At 41.3% G+C, this 20,308-nt stretch overlaps 1 protein-coding gene across 2 annotated transcripts in view; it reads left to right on the plus strand.

The window, feature by feature from the left end:
* The window catches only part of LOC139277131 (neural cell adhesion molecule L1-like protein), a 759,673-nt gene that overhangs the window by 706,780 nt on the left and 32,585 nt on the right, over positions 1–20,308 (plus strand). For both annotated transcript variants that reach the window (XM_070895152.1, XM_070895153.1), the window contains exons 24-25: positions 8,941–9,072; positions 14,063–14,135. In XM_070895152.1, coding sequence (XP_070751253.1) covers positions 8,941–9,072; positions 14,063–14,135 — 205 coding nt within the window. The remainder of the gene's footprint in view (positions 1–8,940; positions 9,073–14,062; positions 14,136–20,308) is intronic.

Consider the following 20,308-nt stretch of genomic DNA (forward strand, 5'->3'; position numbering starts at 1 on the left):
TCGAGTTTACCAATTTGTTTCGTTTTAGTCTTAGTGTTTCAACTTTCTTTTTTAAAAATCCTGAGAAATGTTGGAAGTTTTCTCTTTGAATTATTGTTCATGAAAGGAAGTGTAAATCCATTAATCGACTCCAATTGCTGATTTTTCCTAACGCATGGATTACGATTTGTCACAAACTGTTCTGAAGTGACTGTGGCACGGTACACATTTGTAATTTTTGTGACGCATTTTTAATGTTTTTTTTCCATGCAAATAGAATTATATCTGGGAAGTGTGAATTCTCCCAGTATGTAAATAAAATCAGAACTTGTATGAATCCAAATAGAACACAATTTGACTTTGGTCAAAATAAATTGGCCCAGTATCTGGTTGGCTTAAATCTTTGGCCCAAATGTGTGTTCAGCTCCAGCAGTTAGATAAACGTTGCATTTTATTTGAAACAGATCTGTCAACAAAATGGTTTGAGAAAATTGTTTTTAAAATGTTGTATTGCTTCCTTGCAATTAAGATTTTGAAGGCTAACCTTGCAGTCCTAGAATCAAGTTTTCCCTTGAACTTGGTTAGAAACTTCACAATTAGAGATCTCCTGCAATTCTATAGACTTTAGTCGTGGTGGTGCATTGTTCCACAGGATACTCAGTGCATTTTTAACAACTAGTATTTTTTAATATATTTTTGCTTTCTTTTCTTTCAAAAGATTATTTTCTCCTACCCACAGTGAAGACAGGTGATGGAATACAAATGTAGTTCAAATAGCATAACTAGCAACTACTAACATTCACTAGAATTAGAGATGATTTGCTTCAGATAACATTAAATCATTGACAAATGATGGAAAATGGTTATTGTTTTCAATCATTACTAAAAGATATTTGGGCTGGATTTTTGGCTTTGATGTATTTGGGCTGATAATGGCGCTGGGACAGTAAGTTAGCGCCTCAGTGGTGAAGTTTGAGCAGCTGGGCCCTGCGTCAGGATTTGCAGCGCTAAGTGAGGCGTTATACGGGAAACGGGAAACTCCCGAACTAAAGAGCCTGGCCGGGAGCACTCCCAGAGGTAAACCTAAAAAAATACCACAAAAACATTCCCAACACATTGGCCACGCCACCACAACACAAATCGCAAAAAGATTTAACAGAAAAAACAATCACACTTGCCTTCGGAGTCCATTACTCACCTCTTCGCCGACGCGATGGTTGGATCACCCTGATTTGCCAGGCAGTCAGCGCGAGGTGTGCTTTCCAGCGGACCGGTTGGCCATTCGTCAAAACTCGTGCCGTTGTCGCAACCAGGGGCCTTACACACCGGGCGCAGCTTTTCTGGGTGGTGCTGCTCCGCGCCGCCGCTAAACACGACCCGAGGATCACTGCGGGGCGCTGGAAGCTAACTGCCCACCCAGGACACCTCACCCCCGCCATTGCTGCCGCTCGGGGGCAAAAAATGGAGCAGAGAACACCCGAAAATCCAGCCCATTGGGCCAGAAATTGTTGGCAAGTCATGTCATTAAAATAACGCATTAACGTCGCAGACCACTATTAATTCATAAAAAATCCAACCATTTGTGACTCAAGTGTAGTGTGATGTCAGTGGTGAGTGTTAAAGTCCAATTGACATTGTTCTTCACAAAACCCGCCATTGCAGCAATTTCTGGCCCATTGGCAGTAGTTAAATAGGCACATAGTTATTAAATCTGGTGTAATGGACGGGTTCTCATATCTCTTTGTATGTCCTCTAAATACTGTTTGGAGGTGTGACCTGCACATTAATGGTGATTTTTGATGTTTTCTTTTCAACAAAACTGGCATCCATAAAGTAAGAGTGATTTGTGCTCAAGTACTACAGAGTTTACTGTGCAAATATTTTTTGTATCATACTTGAATCTCATCCAGTGCTAAATCATGTAAGATTTTGACTTAATTTTGGAAAAAGTGAACGGGGTAAAGTTTCTGCTTTGGGCCCAATCGATGATTCTGGTGGCAAGTTGCGCCCAAAATTGCGCCCGTTTTGAAAAGTTTTTTTTCTTTCCCCACGTTTCCACTCAAATTTACTTTGCATATCACTAATCTCACATTTTAATACCATTTTACTGTTTCAAAATTTTGGGTTTCAAAATTATTCCTTGATATATTTAAGAGCGGTAACTTGGTAAAGTTTGATTAATACAGCTGAAAATGGGTTTAGCGCAAAAAATACACATTTAGGGCCCAAGTTTCCACATGATTTGCGCCTGATTTTTAGGAGCAACTGGTGGAGAACGGACTATCTTAGAAATCGCAATTCTCCACATTTTTTTTTCTGCAGTTCTAGTCAGTTAGAACAGTTTCACTTTGGAACAGAATTTTTTCTTCAAAAGGGGGCGTGTCCGGCCACTGACACCTGATTTGAAAGTTTCCACAGTGAAAACGTACTCCAAACTAACTTAGAATGGAGCAAGTGAAGATTTTTGTAGAACTGAAAAAACCTTGTCTACGCATTAAAAAATCAGGCGCAGGTTACAAATTAGGCGTCCAGAACGAGGTGGGGGGGGGAAGGGGGGAGAAGGGAACTCATTAAATTCTACAATAAATCCTTATTTATACTTCTACAAATATTATACAAATAAATCCAAGCTGAATAAAAATTTATAAGCAAAGAAAAGATGAAATAAACCATCTTCCTACCTGTGTGAAAGTGCTTCAGCCAGGGAGAATGCTGCAGGAAGCCTCACAAATTGAGGCAGCCGTTCGTTCCCGCGGGGGGGGGGGGAGGAGGGAAACGGCTGCCTCAACTTTCTGAGGCTTCCTGCACCTTCTCACTGCTGCAAGAAGCCTCAGTGCTGATGTGCTGATGGCAATGTGCTTTTATTAAAAAATGTTCAAAAATTAAACAGCTACAAAGAACTACAAAAATGGCCGAGTGCCAATGTTTCCTTCACACTGCGCGTGCGCGAACGCTCCAACGCGCACGCGCAGGGTTACCGGCAGGAAAAAAACTAATTTAAATGGTACCCGCCCCCTCCCACTTACAAAATCGGCGCGAGTGTAGGCTCCGCCCCCCTGGGCGCCGCGCCAAACAGACATGGAGCTGCAGGGCGCTCCAGAATCGCGCGTTTTTTTTTCGGCGTGAAAAACGGGCGCCCAGCTCAGAGGGGCACCCATTTTTTATCGTGTGGAAACTTGGGACCTTAAAATCTCAGCGTCAATCCAGCAACAATTTTAAATGTCTAAAAATTACTTTTAAAAAATATACGAAACTATATTCTAGTTAGATAAGGTACAGTAACCCGATCCCCAATAATTTTTTAAAAATTCTAAACCTTTCAAAACATTCCCAATATTATCCTTGCGCCCAAGAGACCCAGCTTAATTTTTGGCGCGTCCTCGAAGGCCTGTAAATGAGCAGTGAGTGAAAACCTCTGATGATGCTGAACTTGACCTGGGGGCATGGCCAGTTTTGTGGGGGAGGCCTGCTTCTAGAACGATGTTTTTAAAACTAGCGCAAAAGATCGCAGAAGCATGAGTTGCGCTGAACACAAATTCCATGATCCTTTGCACCAGTTACGACAATAACCATCGAATTGCCCCGAAAAAAACAGCTAATTAGAACAGAAGCTATGGCCCGGAATCTGCAGTTGTAATGATGGTGAAACTGTCAGCGTTCGCCAGCAATATCTGGTGTTCACACTTGCGCAGTTAAAGGTGGAAGCGCATAGAGTGCACAGCTGCAGTCTTCTCAGAGGCAACCAACACGGAATCAGTCATTTGACGTGACCTTCAACTTTTTACGCACTATTCACGCTGTAAAAGCCATTGAAAATCATTAAGCCTTGTTTAATGAGGAGTAACTGAGTTTTTAACGGCGTATTAAATCATAATTACAGCTGAATAACCTCCCTGGCCCTGAAAAACTAATTTTATAAGTGTGAAGTGTCATTCCTTCCATTCCATGATAAAAATGCCATGATTTTTTAAAAATGATCAAAATAAAATTTAATTTTGTTTATATTAAGTTTGTTTATAATATTTCAGCTTCTATCTTAATCCCATATACATGTCACAATTTCTCTTTCGCTTTCTGTAAAATTATTAAAAAGTGAATTATAATCTGTGCTTTTTAGTTCCTGGTTTGCTGTCTGTGAGAATTCTTCAATCTGATTGGCTGCTCAGCGGTCAGTTGTATGCCACAGATCCCCTTTTGCTGGCCCCAGACTGAAAATCATGTCGGAATAGGGAAAATCGATGCTCTAGGGCCCGCTAAATCTTTGTGGCCAGATTTCTTCGAGGCCCACGGCAAGCTCCGTCACTTCGTCGTGTTTCAGCTAATTGGTTCTATTGCATGGTCTCAAATTATATATACACATATATATATAAAATATGACAACAATGTTTCATTTATTCCCTGTTTGCTTTGAAATCTCTACCTTTGCTTTGAAGTCTAAGCATGTGAGAAAATGCATATTGTGGTGGAGTTAACCGTTTACTTTGAAATGACTGGAGCTTGACAATGCAATGTTACCAACTCTCAATTGGTGTCATTATACATCAGTGCTTGACCTGAGGATGGCAGTTTTATTCTGGAGGAAACATTTTGGAATCCCTATACTAAATAATTGTTACGAATGGGGAGATGTAAACAGTGTGATAAAATACATTAGATATAGCGATGGCCACAAGTCACAAAATGGAGTCCAAAATATGCGTGCCAAAGTGAAAATTTAGCCCACTGTTTGTACATGTAGGCACCAGAAAGCTCCAACCCAAACTATTAATAGTTTGTTCTGTTCCCAATTGTTTAAATAACATTGAAAAATTAGCACCATTTTATAGACTTACTTTTAGTTTAACACAACAGAAGAGTATTGCAATGTGTGTTGTTCAAGTAGTATCATTCCCATTTTGTTCTTTCCCAATATTTGTTGACAGTTCTGTAAATTCTCATGTGCCTATCTCTGTGCTTTATTTTTCAGGATTCTCCTCCACTTTCTCTATTCCAACTACTTCCCCTACCCCAGTTGCCAATGATACTCTGTCTTCTATAGGTATTTCATATTAAGTTGAATAATATCCTGAATTTCAGCAACACGAAATTCAAAGTGCCATATCATAGGAAACAGTTTCAAGTGCTAAGGGTTTTTTGTTCTGTTGACAATGGATTAGCATATTGAGATTTGTAAATTTCTCCCTGCTGTTTCTACATCTGTTCTCCACGGTTGAGGTTTGCCATAGGGAGCACAGTGAAAGAATACTACCAGCAAGCCAGAGAAATGCAAAATACACAATCAAATGACATATAAACAGGCACTTTTTAAAATTACCATATTCAAAACTGAAAATTCGCCATTTTCAACACTTTTCAAATGTACTCGCTATGTGTCATTTATCACAAAACTATATGTAGATTGTACCCATCTGATAGGGGAGTGTATTTAATGAGCCATGGTCATATTTTCACAGTCTCCGAAAGTATTTTTTACAGCAGTGAAAACAAGGCGATTATATAGGAAGTAAAATGTAAAATGACCATCGTGTCTCCCAAAAATGTGGGCTAAAAATGCTTGAAAATGAGCACAATTTTGCTCCAGGCACTGATGGAACAGTCCAGTATGTAAAAGCTCTGTACCTCATTCACACTTATAGAACTCATGACTTGGGGGACTTTTACACTTTGGAAAGAGTTGATTCCCTGTGACCGATGTGATTCCCCTCTGCCCTAGAAACATAAGTAAATAAGGGTTATGCTATTGAAATAGAGAATGAACCATTAATCAACATTCTGCTCTTGTGTTTAATATGAAGTCATTTTAAGATGACCTTGAATTATATTGAAGGCTGAGATACCAGAAAACAATATGCTTGGCTTTTTTTTCTGACTGAGGAGTCATGGCTTATTCTAAACTGTTACTTTAATTGCACTTCTATCAGCAGTCATTTCCTTGTGTTCATGAAATTCTTGCTCTGTGCAGCATCTAATGGCAGTTCTGCAAAGCCCTAAGTGAGAAGCTTGGTCATATTGAACATTATTCCAATAAAAGTGTTGTAATATTGACAGATAAAAACATTGTATTTTTCTACAATTATGCCTATGTAGAATCTGCATCTTATCAATCACTATCTCATCAGTTTTACCAATTTGTCTTTCGCTGTATCCTTGGGGCTTAGCAAAACCTTTCTCAACTGACCAACTAATAAGATGGAACTGACATTTTTTCTTTTTGCAGAGCCTGCTATATGCTGCTACCTTCCTGCAGAATGGAACATTGTAGAGTTAGCTGTTCTGCAGATTCATCATTTCAAAAGAAAACATTTGAATTCGATCTTGTATCAATTACCTATTTAACAACACGCATTTCTCATTCTTCTGATCAGTCTCTTTGTTGGACAGCATCAAAGAATAATTTGCAAAAATGAAACATTTATTGTTTTCTGCTCATATTTATTTCTTTGTTCCGTCCTGCAGTATGTCAGGGTTTGAAATTAATATAAATGCCATGACAAACATGTATTTATAGCTGATTTGCAGAGCAGAATCTAATCAGCACCCAACAGGTCACCTCGTTTTAACTGATCTTTAATGACAAACCCTGCAGTGTGCATGCTTTTGGCAAAGTTGTAATCTAACCCTCCTTTTTCCTTTCCTGTATCTGCAAATAACAATGCTGCATTAATGCGATGTTGCTTGTCTTGTTACTTATTCAATAGTTCCAGTCTTGCTGAACATCAGTTCTTCTGTAAGTGCTACATATGCAAACATCAGCTGGATTCCAGGAATGGGACATGCAGCTTCTGAATTTTATGTTGCATATATGAATAACCGTAAGCTGTTCTCGCTCTCTAATTCTTGCAGAAATTGTAATGAAATCCCCATGGGCCTATTAACGTACCTATTCAACTAGCCCCACTAACTATGATTAATGAAGCAAATCAATGCAGTTTATTTCTTTATAACTCACTCTCAAATCAGCAGCAGCTATAGGCAACTTTTTATTATAAATACCAAATTGTATTGTCGATATAATATGTATTGTTATGTAGTTTCCAGTGACCTATTCCCATGGTGGCAATTTAATAACTAATAAAGTATAGTGATAAATGTGGCAGAACTTTTATAATTTAACCTAATTATACTTGAGTTGTTTTGGGATTAAAATCCCAACCAATGTTTTGGAGTTAATTTTCTGAATGCAATTTCCATAGGTAAAGGTAAATGGAAGATTTCAGACGCAGTAAATGTTTCACAAAATTTCCACATCTTAGAAGGGCTAGAACCTGGAACTGAATATACAATCCGTCTTATGGCTAAGAACTGGTTTGATAACACTAGCATTTTTGAAGATGTTATAGAAACAAGGGGAACAGGTGAGGCACTGGTCCCATTTAGAATCGAGTGAGCACATTTTTCATACATTAAAAATAAAAACACTGAAGAAACCAGTGGCGGAGCCAGTAGGTGGGAGGGATTCGGGCAGGAGAAGGGGGTCAGGGGTGGATTATAATTCCCTCCCCCCACCTCCAATTATCTTGAGGTTGGCCAAAGTGCCTTTGGAGGATCACCTCCATTTCACTCCCAGGAACCTCTGTCACCTGTCTTCAGTCTTTGGGTTTGGCCAGTATGCCTGTGCATTTCCTGGCTCGACCTTCAGCCGAGTGTATGTGAACATTCCTCAGTTACCAGTTTGGTCCTCCTTCCTGCCAAGTTGGCCAAATTTCAAGTTCGATAACCCTCCCCCCCCGAGTTGGCTAAATCTTGCTCCGCCACTGAAAGAAACATAAGTTGTATTTCAAAGTATTGTTGTTGATATGGAAAAATATTTGTCTAAGATTCTAAAAATAAAAAATACATCAGAATGAGTTCCAGCGAAACACATCTGGATGTTATAATCTACAGGAATGTGGTTACATTGGGACAATGGTCCAGCTGCACATAATGTTCAGTTCTTTAGGTTCCTTTGCATATTCGTGCTTTGCTGCTATCCCGATGGTTCAACTTGCTTTTTCTTAATCCATCAGCATTGTTTGTATATGCGTCACTGCTGCTTTCCCCATTACTTAACTGGTTCTTGTTACTGTGCTTTATAATTCAGTCATGACTGGTATTTCAAGCCAAATTCATACATGATGAGATAACAATGAATGAATCAACCGAATCAGTGTCCTTGCACACAGTGGTAATTTAGGGTTCCTTTTAAATTTCAAACCTATTCTCAATTCCCTGAATAATTTTATGTATTTGTACAGCAGATGTCAAGAACAATTTGCTTAAATTCTTATCTAATACAGAAGAAATTGTTATTACACAGTGTTACCCATAATTGTGTTTTCAGGACATAACTGTGACAGCTTGCTTTGTTCAGTTTATATCGAGCTCCGTGGATACCTGAAATGGAGTTATGAGACAGGAACACAGCCATGAGCTGACTGGCATCATAACCACTAATTCAAAAACCGTGCACTGATATCATCAATAGCTAAGGATAACATAAAAGTCTTCAATCTTTCTTAGTGGTTAGGTTATTTTTCTATAATATATACAAGTTGTGTGCTTCTTTTAGGAAATTCAAAATTGTATTGGCTTTTTTGGCACATTCTGACTCAGTTCTTTCATGCTTACATTGTGCCAAGTGAAAAGTTTACTATCTAACAAAGCTAACTTCAAGGGTATTAACGAAACACAATTGAAGCATGTGAGATTTTTTTTCTTGCAGCTCATTACCAGATTAGACATACTTTGTATATATTATAAAATAAATAATCAGTTTCTAATAAGCAAGTTTAAATATCTAAAAATGTAACAATTATTGAAATTTAGATAAGGTGCATGAGAAAAATGATGGATGGTATATCAATTGTATAAAGTTGTAACAATATGTCTTGTACTATATCTTTCTTTCTGATGGTTATAAAGATGACTTAATTTTACTAATTGCTGCTTTTTCTTAATGATTAATTATATGGCCTACAACAGCTTATGCAGGAATTCACGGAGGAATATCTACTCAAGGATGGTTTATTGGCCTGATGTGTGCAGTTGCACTCCTTACCTTGATTTTACTAATTGCTTGCTTCATAAAGAGAAACAAAGGAGGAAAATATTCTGGTATGTACTTAAGTTTAATTATATAGCATATGAGAAATATATGACCACTGAATATAGATGCACATTAAAATAGATATGTTGGTTCTGATTGAAGGAATGCATGGCCCAAATGGAAAGAAAAGGTTAAAATAGCATAATCAAGATAGGTCTACAAATTGTTCCTGATAGTCAGGCATGCAAAGATTAATTTTGTTTTTACCATTTTAATAAGACCACAATGAAACACGGCATAATTATGATCAGTGTTAACATTTGCTGTAATATAGCATCTATATATATATATATATATCAATAATATAGTTAAAATATTATGTCTGTGCACACTTCCTTTATCAACTTTTCCAATATAAATTGCTATGTCCACATTTAGAATGGAAACTGGCAAAGAAATTCCTCTACAGCAACCAATTCTACTTCTTTGCTTCTGAAATTGCCTTAAGTTTTTTCAAAATATTATACAAAAATAAGGACAGGATGTATGACTGCAAAATGGTCCAATTACCTTCACCATCAAATCTCCTTTCACCTGAAGACTACCCTTCATCTTGACTCCGAATGTACAAGATCACAGGAGATTAACTAATATTGTTAAAAATCTTGTGCATGCACTTCCAATTTAGAAATGCATTTATGTACACAGTTAACATTGAAACTGCCTATGTAAATATTAAGAATGGAAACCCTTCATGTAAACCGTTAGCAGTAATTAAATAGTTGCAGACGTTGCCTTGTAGGTAATGTAATGGAGTGAGTTTCTGAAGTCTCCCTCCAAACTCAGTCACCATTTTATATTAAGAAAAACCTTTGATCATCAAATAACCATGGGCGCAGCCATTTTACTAGTTGTCTATTAAAATCTAAATACAGTGATTTTTTAAAAAAGTAGGCAAGTTATTTGAATTGAATTTGCAACCAGCCAGAATATAAGCAAAATTAATTTACAAACTTATTATGTAAAGCAGTATTTTCAGTCCCTTTTCTTCAGTATTCTGTATAAACAGTGTGGCATTTAATAGATAAAATTATCTATCTAATTTTTTTTAACAGAATGAACAAAATAAAATATTGGTTATATTTTCTGTTTGCTTACTAACAGAACATAATAGAAGGAAATAGTATTGCTTTAAGATGAACAATCAATAGCGACTGTTCAGTTATAACTCAAGTTCATTCAACCTAAATACTTCATTCAGATTAAAAATAGCACAGGCCTTAAATACTCAGGAAAGTGTGAAATGTGAATAAACTTTTTTCTTTCCATAGAAACTGCTGAACACACCTTGCTGTCAACTCCTCATTGAAAATGCTTTTGTTAGAGAACTACTGAGACTCATTTTTTCGAGCATAGTCCCTCCTGTGCCAGGCCCAAGTCTCATTTCTTATTGCCAGCCAACACAATTATATGTTCCCTGCACCAAGACAAATCTCAACCCAACACTCTTATTCATCTTGTCTCAAATGCTCCGCTTTCTGAAACCAGTCCAACTTTCATCTGCTCCAGTTTGATGATTAGATTCCTTTCATTACTGAGACCAAAGACACACTTAACATACATAATAACCTAGTTTCCAGATCCAAATAATAAAGTGAGATTGGCAAACAGATTGGTATCAATATTATGAATAAGCACAGGACCAAGGTTCCTGAACTGGTTTCAAACTAGCCAAAATAAGTGCATGCCTATGGGGATATATGTGTATGAGAGAGGGGAGTTGATGTACATTAGAGTTTAGTAACAAAGTGTAAGAATAACTATTTTTCACTGTCTATTGGGTTGGGTAATGCTGCTTGTATAGTCTGAATTCTTAACTTTGTGATATTCTATTCTGAATGATCATCCCTAATCTATCGTCTGGATAAATCTGGATTTGTGTTTCTCCTGAAAATGAATTACTGCTTCTGGTTAAAAATTTTCAGCTTTGCAGCCTATGACCTCCATGACCTCCCGACTCAAATTTCTCAAATGATGCATCTAGCAGTACAACAGTTGTAAGATTTCAATTTAAATAAAAACTGTTTGAAAAGTAGTGAGACGATCAATGACTAGGATTAAAATATTAGCGTGTGACCTTTTTGTACAGTATTTTGAGCCAGAAAACAGAATAAATAATGATATTAGCATTTCTACTCTGCTGTTTCACAAGTCTTTTTGAAAAAAATAATTAAACTAGCAAAACGTAGAGCTAAAAATCCTAAATATGGTAGGGCAGACCAGATCAGGGAGAGGTAGCAGGTTTCCTTCCTATACTGAATGTTTTAATTTATGATATTGCTATAATGTTAGATTCAGCTCATAAGGAGCTAACTCCCATGGCCATGCAGCATCTATCTCAACATGAGGCCAACTGCCTCATTCTCATTGCAATAATAGTATTTTGAAATGTTAATTAGTAAACAAAGGGAAGGTTATTTTGCAACATCTCTCGGATTTCATGTCAGGAAGATGGCAGGGGTGGGGAGTGGGGGGGTACATCCCCCTTAAGGTGCTGGCATCAAAGCTGCTCATTTATGCAAATTTCAGTAGCTTTGAGGTGTGAAAACCACAGATTTCAATGAGTTAAAATGACTTATCAACACTATGGGAGCACTGTGGTGATGCACTTAGGGCGGATCGGCACAGCGGAGCAGTAGGGGGGAGCGGGTCACCGACAGAATAACACGGGAGCATAATTTGGATAATGACGACCATCGCACGAAAAGTTGGCGGCCATTGCACTCCACAGCGTGGCAGCCACTTCCGGTCTTAAGCGGCCGTCAGGAAAGGGGCAATTTCGGCCCTTAACTGTCTTATTAGGCGATTCAAGAAGGCGCCACCACCTTCTCAAGGGCAGTTAGGGATGGACAATAAATGCCGGCCTTGCCAGCGACGCCCACATCCCGTGAATGAATACATTTTTAAAAATCCTAGGCTATCAGCAAAAATGGTTTTCATCGAATATAAATACCTGTCTACTCTGGCTAACTTGAGTAATGAAAGAGGTCCATCTGGGGCATCAGTAGGGTTGTTTTTTAATGAAACAAGTGCATAAGGATTTGGCTTACATCACCATATTTTGTTCATTTATGTACTTCATGTAAAATGAACCCATTTATTCATTTGCAATGCTACCTTGTCTTGTTCGAATGCTTACAGTCCATTTTTCATAAAGACAGAAAAATGCAAGTGTTGGTGTGTGTGATATAACAGTAGCTGATATACACAGCAAGATTTCTATTTTACAAACTCCAGGTCAGGATATCCTTTAACTAGATATTGGGCAGTAAATTTTGCACTCCAGATCGTAAGGAATATGAAGTCCACTGAATGAGTGCTAATCACACTGAACCTGAATAAATATCTAGTACAAAACTGAAAAAGATTTGTAACTATTACAGTAATATTTCCTTCGTCCAGGTGCTACCTGGCTCCAAAAAAAACCTTGTGTCTGATCTCACTAATTCCTCTCTGGTAAACAAATCTCTGATATTTCAAAATACCAAATTAAATCCCACTTTGGATAATCCGAGAAAGCTCATTTTAATTTGTCTATATTCGTTGTATGTATGGTAAGCCTAATAAGACAGTTAAGGGCCGAAATTGCCCCTTTCCTGACGGCCGCTTAAGACCGGAAGTGGCTGCCACGCTGTGGAGTGCAATGGCCGCCAACTTTCCGTGCGATGGTCGTCATTATCCAAATTATGCTCCCGTGTTATCCTGTCGGTGACCCGCTCCCCCCTACTGCTCCGCTGTGCCGATCCACCCTAAGTGCATCACCACAGTGCGCACCACCGATTTACCACCCCACCCAACGGCAAAATTCCACAGTGAAAATCTTTGGCCCACCCGGCGGTGCCAAAACAAGCTTTTTCGCGGCGTCCAGTGAGGCTGAGGCCTTCAGTAATGGCGACACGGCTCTCCTTAAAGGGGAAGGCGCACTGCCACTGCCGGCATGTTTTTTTTTTGTCGTCCGACTGCCATGTCGGCCTGACAGTTATGCCCCCGAGTTCAGACTGGCCACCAACAGGCAGCTGGGCACCTCCTCTTCAGTGCCAGGCCACTGGCCTGGCCGAAACCCTCCCTGCTGGCCCAGTGGACCGAAGTTTAAACGTCACGCAGGCTCTCCCCTTTAATTGAAGGGGAGAGCTTGGTGACACGGTCACTCTGCACCGCCCCCAGTGGTGTCACCGCCACATATCCGCCCCCATTAAGAGCAACTTCCGGATCCGAGGGGAAAAAAAAACCAAAGAGCAGAATTTCACTCAAGAGGCCACCTCAACCATCGCGGCGGTAAAAACCCGAGAAACGGGACAATTTCGGCCCCTTAGTCTTGTCCTAATATTTCTGCCAAATCTTGTGCACATATCTTTTGTATTACTCTTTGGACTCAACTTTTAAAGTGTCATTTCAATCAGAATTATGGTAACTGGTAAAACTAAGATTAGCATCTGCATTTCTGAAAAAAAAATCCATCTGATTAAAATGCAAAGAATTCTACACAATTGTTGTTCAACTTTAATGTTATAAAGGGAGATACCTATTCAGCTTTTGAGTAGTTTCAGCTCTCCTTTGTTATTGTGCCTTTCAAATTGCTAATCAAAGGCAACTTGGTATGGACATTTTGTGAAATAACTCTTTGCTATCACATTGCAAAACAGAATACATTTAATTCATTATGTCCCTGAAAGGAAATACTGCACGAGTCTCTCTGCTTTTTGACTGCCACCAACCAGTTTTTTGATAGCATAAAAGACAGGAATAGTGAAGATTGAAGAATCGCAGACGATAAAAAGGTGTTTCCATTAATGACATATAATTAAGTGGCAACTCGGCAAAGCATCTTTTCCTTTTAAAGTATAATGCAGAAAAGATGAATAGCAATTATTTTTTGATACCTTTGCTTTGAGGTACGTTTTCTCAATTGAACTCTGGAGCTGAGGGTCTAGAACCAAGAAAAAGCAAGCCAAATATGATTTCTGGTATCATTATGTATTATTCATTTTCTTTATGCAGTTAAAGATAAAGAAGATGCCCGTGCAGATCCAGAGGCACAACCAATGAAAGAGGAAACATTTGGAGAATATGGGTAAACATTTTTAAAATCATGCAGCTGATCAGAACAAATTCTTTACCATTCATGTTCTATTTCTCTTTTATTTTTCTCCAATAATATCTTACTTTGTTCCTTTATATTAAGCCATGCTTAAACAGTATGCAGCCTTTGCTGCTGCTAACATTAAATTCGGCTAAATTCATAATTTTAGTTCATTTGTTTTCATTTTGTTTTTAAATCAAACTTGCATGTGAAGAATTTATAAGGAAAGTTATATTTATTCAAAATCTACTTAAATGGTGATATTGATCATTTTTATCTTGGTGACTTTTAAATCAATAATCTATAACTAGTAGCTAACTAGATATAACAGTTTGGATTTCTTCAGCATTTTATTTCAGACTGCAATAACTGAATGCAATAATAATTTACAGCATGAGCTGTGCGCATTTACTAAAGTTGGGAGAATCTACTAAATGGAGTGGCTTGCCAAACGTGGCAACGGGACTTTGGTGAGAGTGGTAAATAATGGGTAAATAATACAAATAATGGTCTGGATTCTCAGGTCAGCCGTGAATAGATAGCGCTAGCTGATATTAAAAAAAAAATTAAAATCTCCAACATTAATTATTTTCTGAGGGAATGAGACTGCACACTTGTAAAATTAATTTTTCCGAGCCAGAGAGTTTGTTCAGCAGTAATTATGCCATTAAAAACTCACTTGTTGCTGAATGCACCAGCCCATATTTTTTCTGCTATCTTTATTGTGGAACTAGTGGGCAAGTATCCCAAGTTCACATCGTTAGTCATTTAACTGCCAAGTCGATCAGGGAGGACTGCAACAGAGCACTCTGTGGAGGAGCAGGGTATCGCTGACAGTTACTTCTGGATTTCCTCATTTAACTGCGCGTGTGAGGATGCCAGAAGTTGCTGTCCGATTTACCAGTTAAAACAGTGAGCACTGTCTGCAAAATCCGTCCCAATGTGTTTTTATCGAGCTGAAATTGAACATAATTTTCTTACTTTAAAACTTTACTTTAAGTCAGTGGTAGTTAACAATCAATCAGCTGTACATGGGTACCTGACTAGGTGTTAATTATTGTAGCTGGCTGTTGACTGACTAGTTGGAACTAAGGTGTCTGTAAAAGGTATATATTGGAGCAAGGGTTCTCAATCCTTTTCCATTTGAGGCCCCTTCCCATGTAATAAAAGTTCCATGGACCCACTGTGAGGGAAGAAGTGGGTGTGGGGAGGGGAAGAAGGGAGTATGGGTGGAGAAAGGTGATGGGGGTTCATCTCACATGGTTGCCATTAGAAACCTCGAAAGTGCACGAGGCCTCAGCCTGTCAAGCAGCAATAACTTTCCGCCCACGTTATGGTGCAGAGAGGCCCTTGTGCCCAGGCCCCAGGCTTCACTCACCCTCCGACAGATGCTCAGTGCACTCGAAGGTGATCTCAAACTGAGAACGGTTGAAACACGGCAATGGGTTGTCCACCTTGTTCACCAGCACCTTCGCCATGGCTCCTACAGGGTCCTTTGGTTGTTTTTTTTTTCCTTCCTCTGGCCCACCCACGCTGGCTTAAAACAGAGACCAATGCCCCGGGCTGGTTTGGCAGAGAGTGACAGCCGGGCTCCAAGTCTTTGCTTGCCCGCAGAAGCTCCAGCCCATCCTCCACCCCCCCACCTGCTGGTCTCAATCGGTTTACAGAGCACCCGCAGGTAGCACACACTTCTACCGACACCGAAGACCCGGGGAGCCCAGGCTCAGCCGCTGACCTCCCCACAGGGCATCCACTGCAGGCCGCAGCAGCGAGGCGCGCCCGCCCAAAGCCACCTGCTAAAACTAGTTGATCTCCCGTGGTGTGGACCCCCTGAAATCTTCTCGCGGACCCCTCGGGAGCCATCGGCCCCGAGTGAGAACCCCTGTAACAGAGGGATATCTGCCACACACACAGCTGGGAGAATCTACTGAACGGAGTGGCTTGCTCAACAGAATGGCAGTGAGAATTTGGTGAGCATGGGATGTGTTGTGTATGCATGCCTGTTTACTGTGTGATGTCTGTAACACTGTTACGCTACATTGAATGTACTCTTATACTGTACACACCTTACCGGTACACCAGAGGGTGCTGCTGCTGGAGACCTAAGGGCTACCTGCACACTGCAGGTAACCCAGTATAAAAAGGAACACACATCTTGTTGTCCTCACTCAGGAGCTGCAAATAAAGGACTACAGGTCTACACAGTTTAAGTATCATACCCTGCCTCGTGGAGTCATCACTAAAGGTGCCTACATACGCCACAACTGGCGACGAGAATACGAGGCCACGAAACACATGCTCAGCATGTTGAATCTCAGCAACTTTCAGCAATTTACCGATGGGGAAGATTGGGACGCTTTTGTAGAAAGATTAGAACATGCAAGGAGACTGGCTGCACCGTGCGACTTTGGCAACCAACTAAATGAAGCACTAAGGGACTCGAAACCGACGAGAGCAGTGCACCGAATGGCTACTTCTAAAGGCAGAAACGCTGCCCCGAGTCCCGCAATCCTGAGTCCGCCACATGGGGCAAACCAGATGGCCCCGTGCTGGTGCTGTGGAGGAAACCACAGGGCCCACCAGTGCCGCTACAAAGACTATACATCAAAGAGAAAAGGCACCTTCAAAGGATGTGCAGAAAACGCTTTACTCACTGCGTCTGCTGCTCACTGGGGCTCCGACACAGATGAAAGTGAAGTTGCTCAACACCTGGGAGAAGAGTATGAAACTCATACCTGCTCCAACGAAAGTTCTCCGTAGATGATGAAAGTAGACATCGACGGGGTCCCAGTTTCTATGGAGATTGACACAGGGGCGAGCCAGTCTGCGATGAGCCAAGCGACCTTTGAAAAAATTTGGATGAATCCCGCCACTCGACCAAAACTGTCTCCTGTCCAGGTGAAGCTGCACACCTATACCAAAGGTAAAATCCAAATCGTTGGCAGTGTAAACGTCCAGGTCTCCCAGGGCGGTGTGTTGAACAAACTCCCCCTGTGGATTGTAGCCGGTGACGGTCCCACGCTGCTGGGCAGGAGTTGGATGAACCGGGTCCACATCAGGCGAAGTGGCCCTGTGGAAGTAAAGACCACCGCAGCCCACCTGCAGGAAAGCCAGGAAATGGCTGCAGCACCAGCAGCACAAGGAGAAACACTTGTAATCAAAATGGCCACGGCCATGCCACGAGGAGCATTGGAGGAGCATCACGTGATACTGAGCGGCCAATCGGATTTGAAGGCTCCCTTAAAGGAGACCGGTAACCAAAGAAATGTAAAGGGAAAGTTTCAACTATTTGAGTACATGGACTTTAAAGCTAAAGATGCAATTAAAGGGTGCAAGTATGAAAATGTATGCAATGTAATAATGAATTGTGATGCTGGTTTAACTAATGTGTCTAATGAGATGAATGCCGGTGTCAGTAAGGTTAAGAACAAGTTTATTATGCTTAACAATAATGATAGAGAATGTGAAATGCCTAATGTAACCATGTCTGTTGAAACCAGGACACCAAAAGTGATACAAATGCTAGAATGTATAATGCAGGCTCGACTATGTGTGATCGGAGCCAAGGTGTCATGTGTACCGGTAGGACACTGCCAAAGGACATTGGATCCTTCAGGGACCATGCTGATGCCAATGGAATCCCCCTGTGGGAGACCCACAGGTCCAGCAGGCTACCTGACCATGTAGCCTGGACCTTTGGAACAAATGTGATGCCCCTTGCAGGACACACACACAGCCAGTGGGAGCAGACCCACTACAGGGACAGTGGTCAATGGGCAGCCCAGCCATCACCAATGGCAACCTGCACCAGACCAGCCCTACAGCCCCTGGCCACCAGGGCCAACACCAGGAGCGTGAGGCCAATACCCTCCAGCTTCCCTGGCAAACCCTGGGATGATCTGACCCTCATCCCAATTGGTGGACAAGGAGCCCAGTCAGTCTTGTGGCCCTGCCCACCACCCCACAACTACCCGCATCACAGTGTATACACACCACCCACTGCTGCCGTGGCTACCTCCCTGAGGGATCCCACACCAGTGACACCCACTTGGTTTGTGTGTGAGGGAGGGGAAACGTACGAGGCCAGCCTCAAGCTCAGGGGTCACACCTGGCAACCACACAACCCTCACCACAACCTCCCACAGCAGCACCCTCTGGTGTACAGGTAAGGTGTGTTCAGTATAAGGGTACATTCAGTGTGGCATAACAGTGTTACAGACATCACACAGTAAACAGGCATGCATACACAACAGGATGGAGGTGCTAAGTAATTTCAACCAAGGGGCAGCAGTAAATATAGAAATATACGGTGAAATTAATTGGATTTTAAGGGATTTTTTAAGCAAAATGATGGGACAACTGAGACCTTTTTGCCTGCAATTCCTGTGTCATGTGGGAACTCCAGGACACTTCTCGTGTCCCAGATAACCATGTGTTTAGGAGGTGCCTTCAGTTGCACAAACTCGAGCTTGAGGAGTGGTTGGAGTGTTTGCAGGGCACCCCTTAAGCTAAGAATTTCCTGGACTGTCCGTGCAGGAGGTGGTCACCGCGTAGCTACAGAGAGTTCAGGAAGCTAGTAAGTGGCTGGCCAGGCAGCAGCGTGGGATGAGACAGGTAGAGCAGGAATCCTCTGGGAGTGTGGCACTCTCAAATTGGTTTTCAGCGCTGACTACAGGCGAGAGTACCGACACCTTGGGGGAATGCAGTCTAGAGCACAACCACAGCACTGTGGGGAAAATGACTATACAGCAGGGTACAGCAAAGTGTAGAAATGAATTGGTCATAGGGGATTCGATAGTCAGGGGGATTATAAGGCATTTATGCAACCGCCGATGTGAGTCTCGCATGTGCTGCCTCCCTGGTGTCAGGGTAAAGGACATCACTGAAAGGGTGCAGAATGTTATATATGTAAACTGTAGATATACTCTCTGTGCAGTCACTGTATAGTTGCATAAGATGGAGACTTGTTTCCTGATGTACTATCAATCAGGTTTACACTGTGTATATGCTATGCTGGCACCACTAGAGGGTGCAACTGGTGGAGACCGGGGTTTCCTGCCCCTGTGGCAGAGGCTGTCCACCAGAGGGCACTGCGGTGGGAGACCTGGGGGTCACCTGCATAGGTGTGCAGAGCCCAGTACAAAAGGCTGCCCACCTTGCTTGTGCCTCACTCTGGAGTTACGAATAAAGGACCAAGGTCACTACAGTTTGAGTACAACACATTGCCTTGTGGAGTCATTCATAAGTGCATTACAGACATAACGCAGAACATTTTGAGGGGGGTTGGAGAATAGTCAGAAGTCGTGGTCCTTGAGGGTACCAATGAGAGAGGAAGGAAATGGGCTGAGGTCCTGTAGTCGAGATTTTATGAGTTGGGGAGGAAATTTAAAAGTGGGACCCCAAAATAGTAATTTCTGGATTATTTCCAGTACTATGCACCAGTGAGACAAGGAATATTAAGATAAAACAGTTTAACACGGGGCTGGAGAAATACTGCAGGAGATCGGGCTTCAGATTCTGGGGGCATTAGGACCAGTTCTGGGGCAAGAGGCACCTGTTCAAGGTTGACTGGTTACACCTCAACTAAGCTCTATCCAATATTCTCGCGGGAAGGTTATCTGGTACTTTGGGAGAGGATTGAAATTAATTCTGTGGGGTGTTGGACACCAGGATGAAACAACAGAGAGGAGAAACAAAGTGCACAAAAGACTGGGAGAGGCAAATAGCACCAGAGTGAAAACGAGTTCAGAAATAAGAGGGATCAAAGAGGGGGAAAATCTGGAGCAGTGTAAGGTGAGTTTGGAGTGCACGCACGTAAATGCATGGGGCATGGTGAATATGGTTGGTGAGCTTCAGGTATAAATCACCACATGGGACTATGATATAGTGGCAATAAAGAGAGCTGGCTTAAAGAAGGGGAGGATTTGGAACATTGGGCTAGAATTTCCGAACAGCCCGCTAGCGCCCAATTACCGCTAAGATTACCAATATTATCTCTGGTGAAAACGTACCCCCAAAAAAGAAAAAAACCCGCCCAGCAAAATAAATGGGCGTTGCACCCCGATTCTCGGTGAAAAAGTGGAATTTAGGGTCGATTGGGCGATTCTTAAAGAAAATGGACGATAAATAAAAAATTCACTAAAAATTTACCCCGAGGCTGTGGG

Source organism: Pristiophorus japonicus, chromosome 12 (assembly GCF_044704955.1).
Source record: "Pristiophorus japonicus isolate sPriJap1 chromosome 12, sPriJap1.hap1, whole genome shotgun sequence".
Lineage (NCBI taxonomy): Eukaryota > Metazoa > Chordata > Chondrichthyes > Pristiophoridae > Pristiophorus > Pristiophorus japonicus.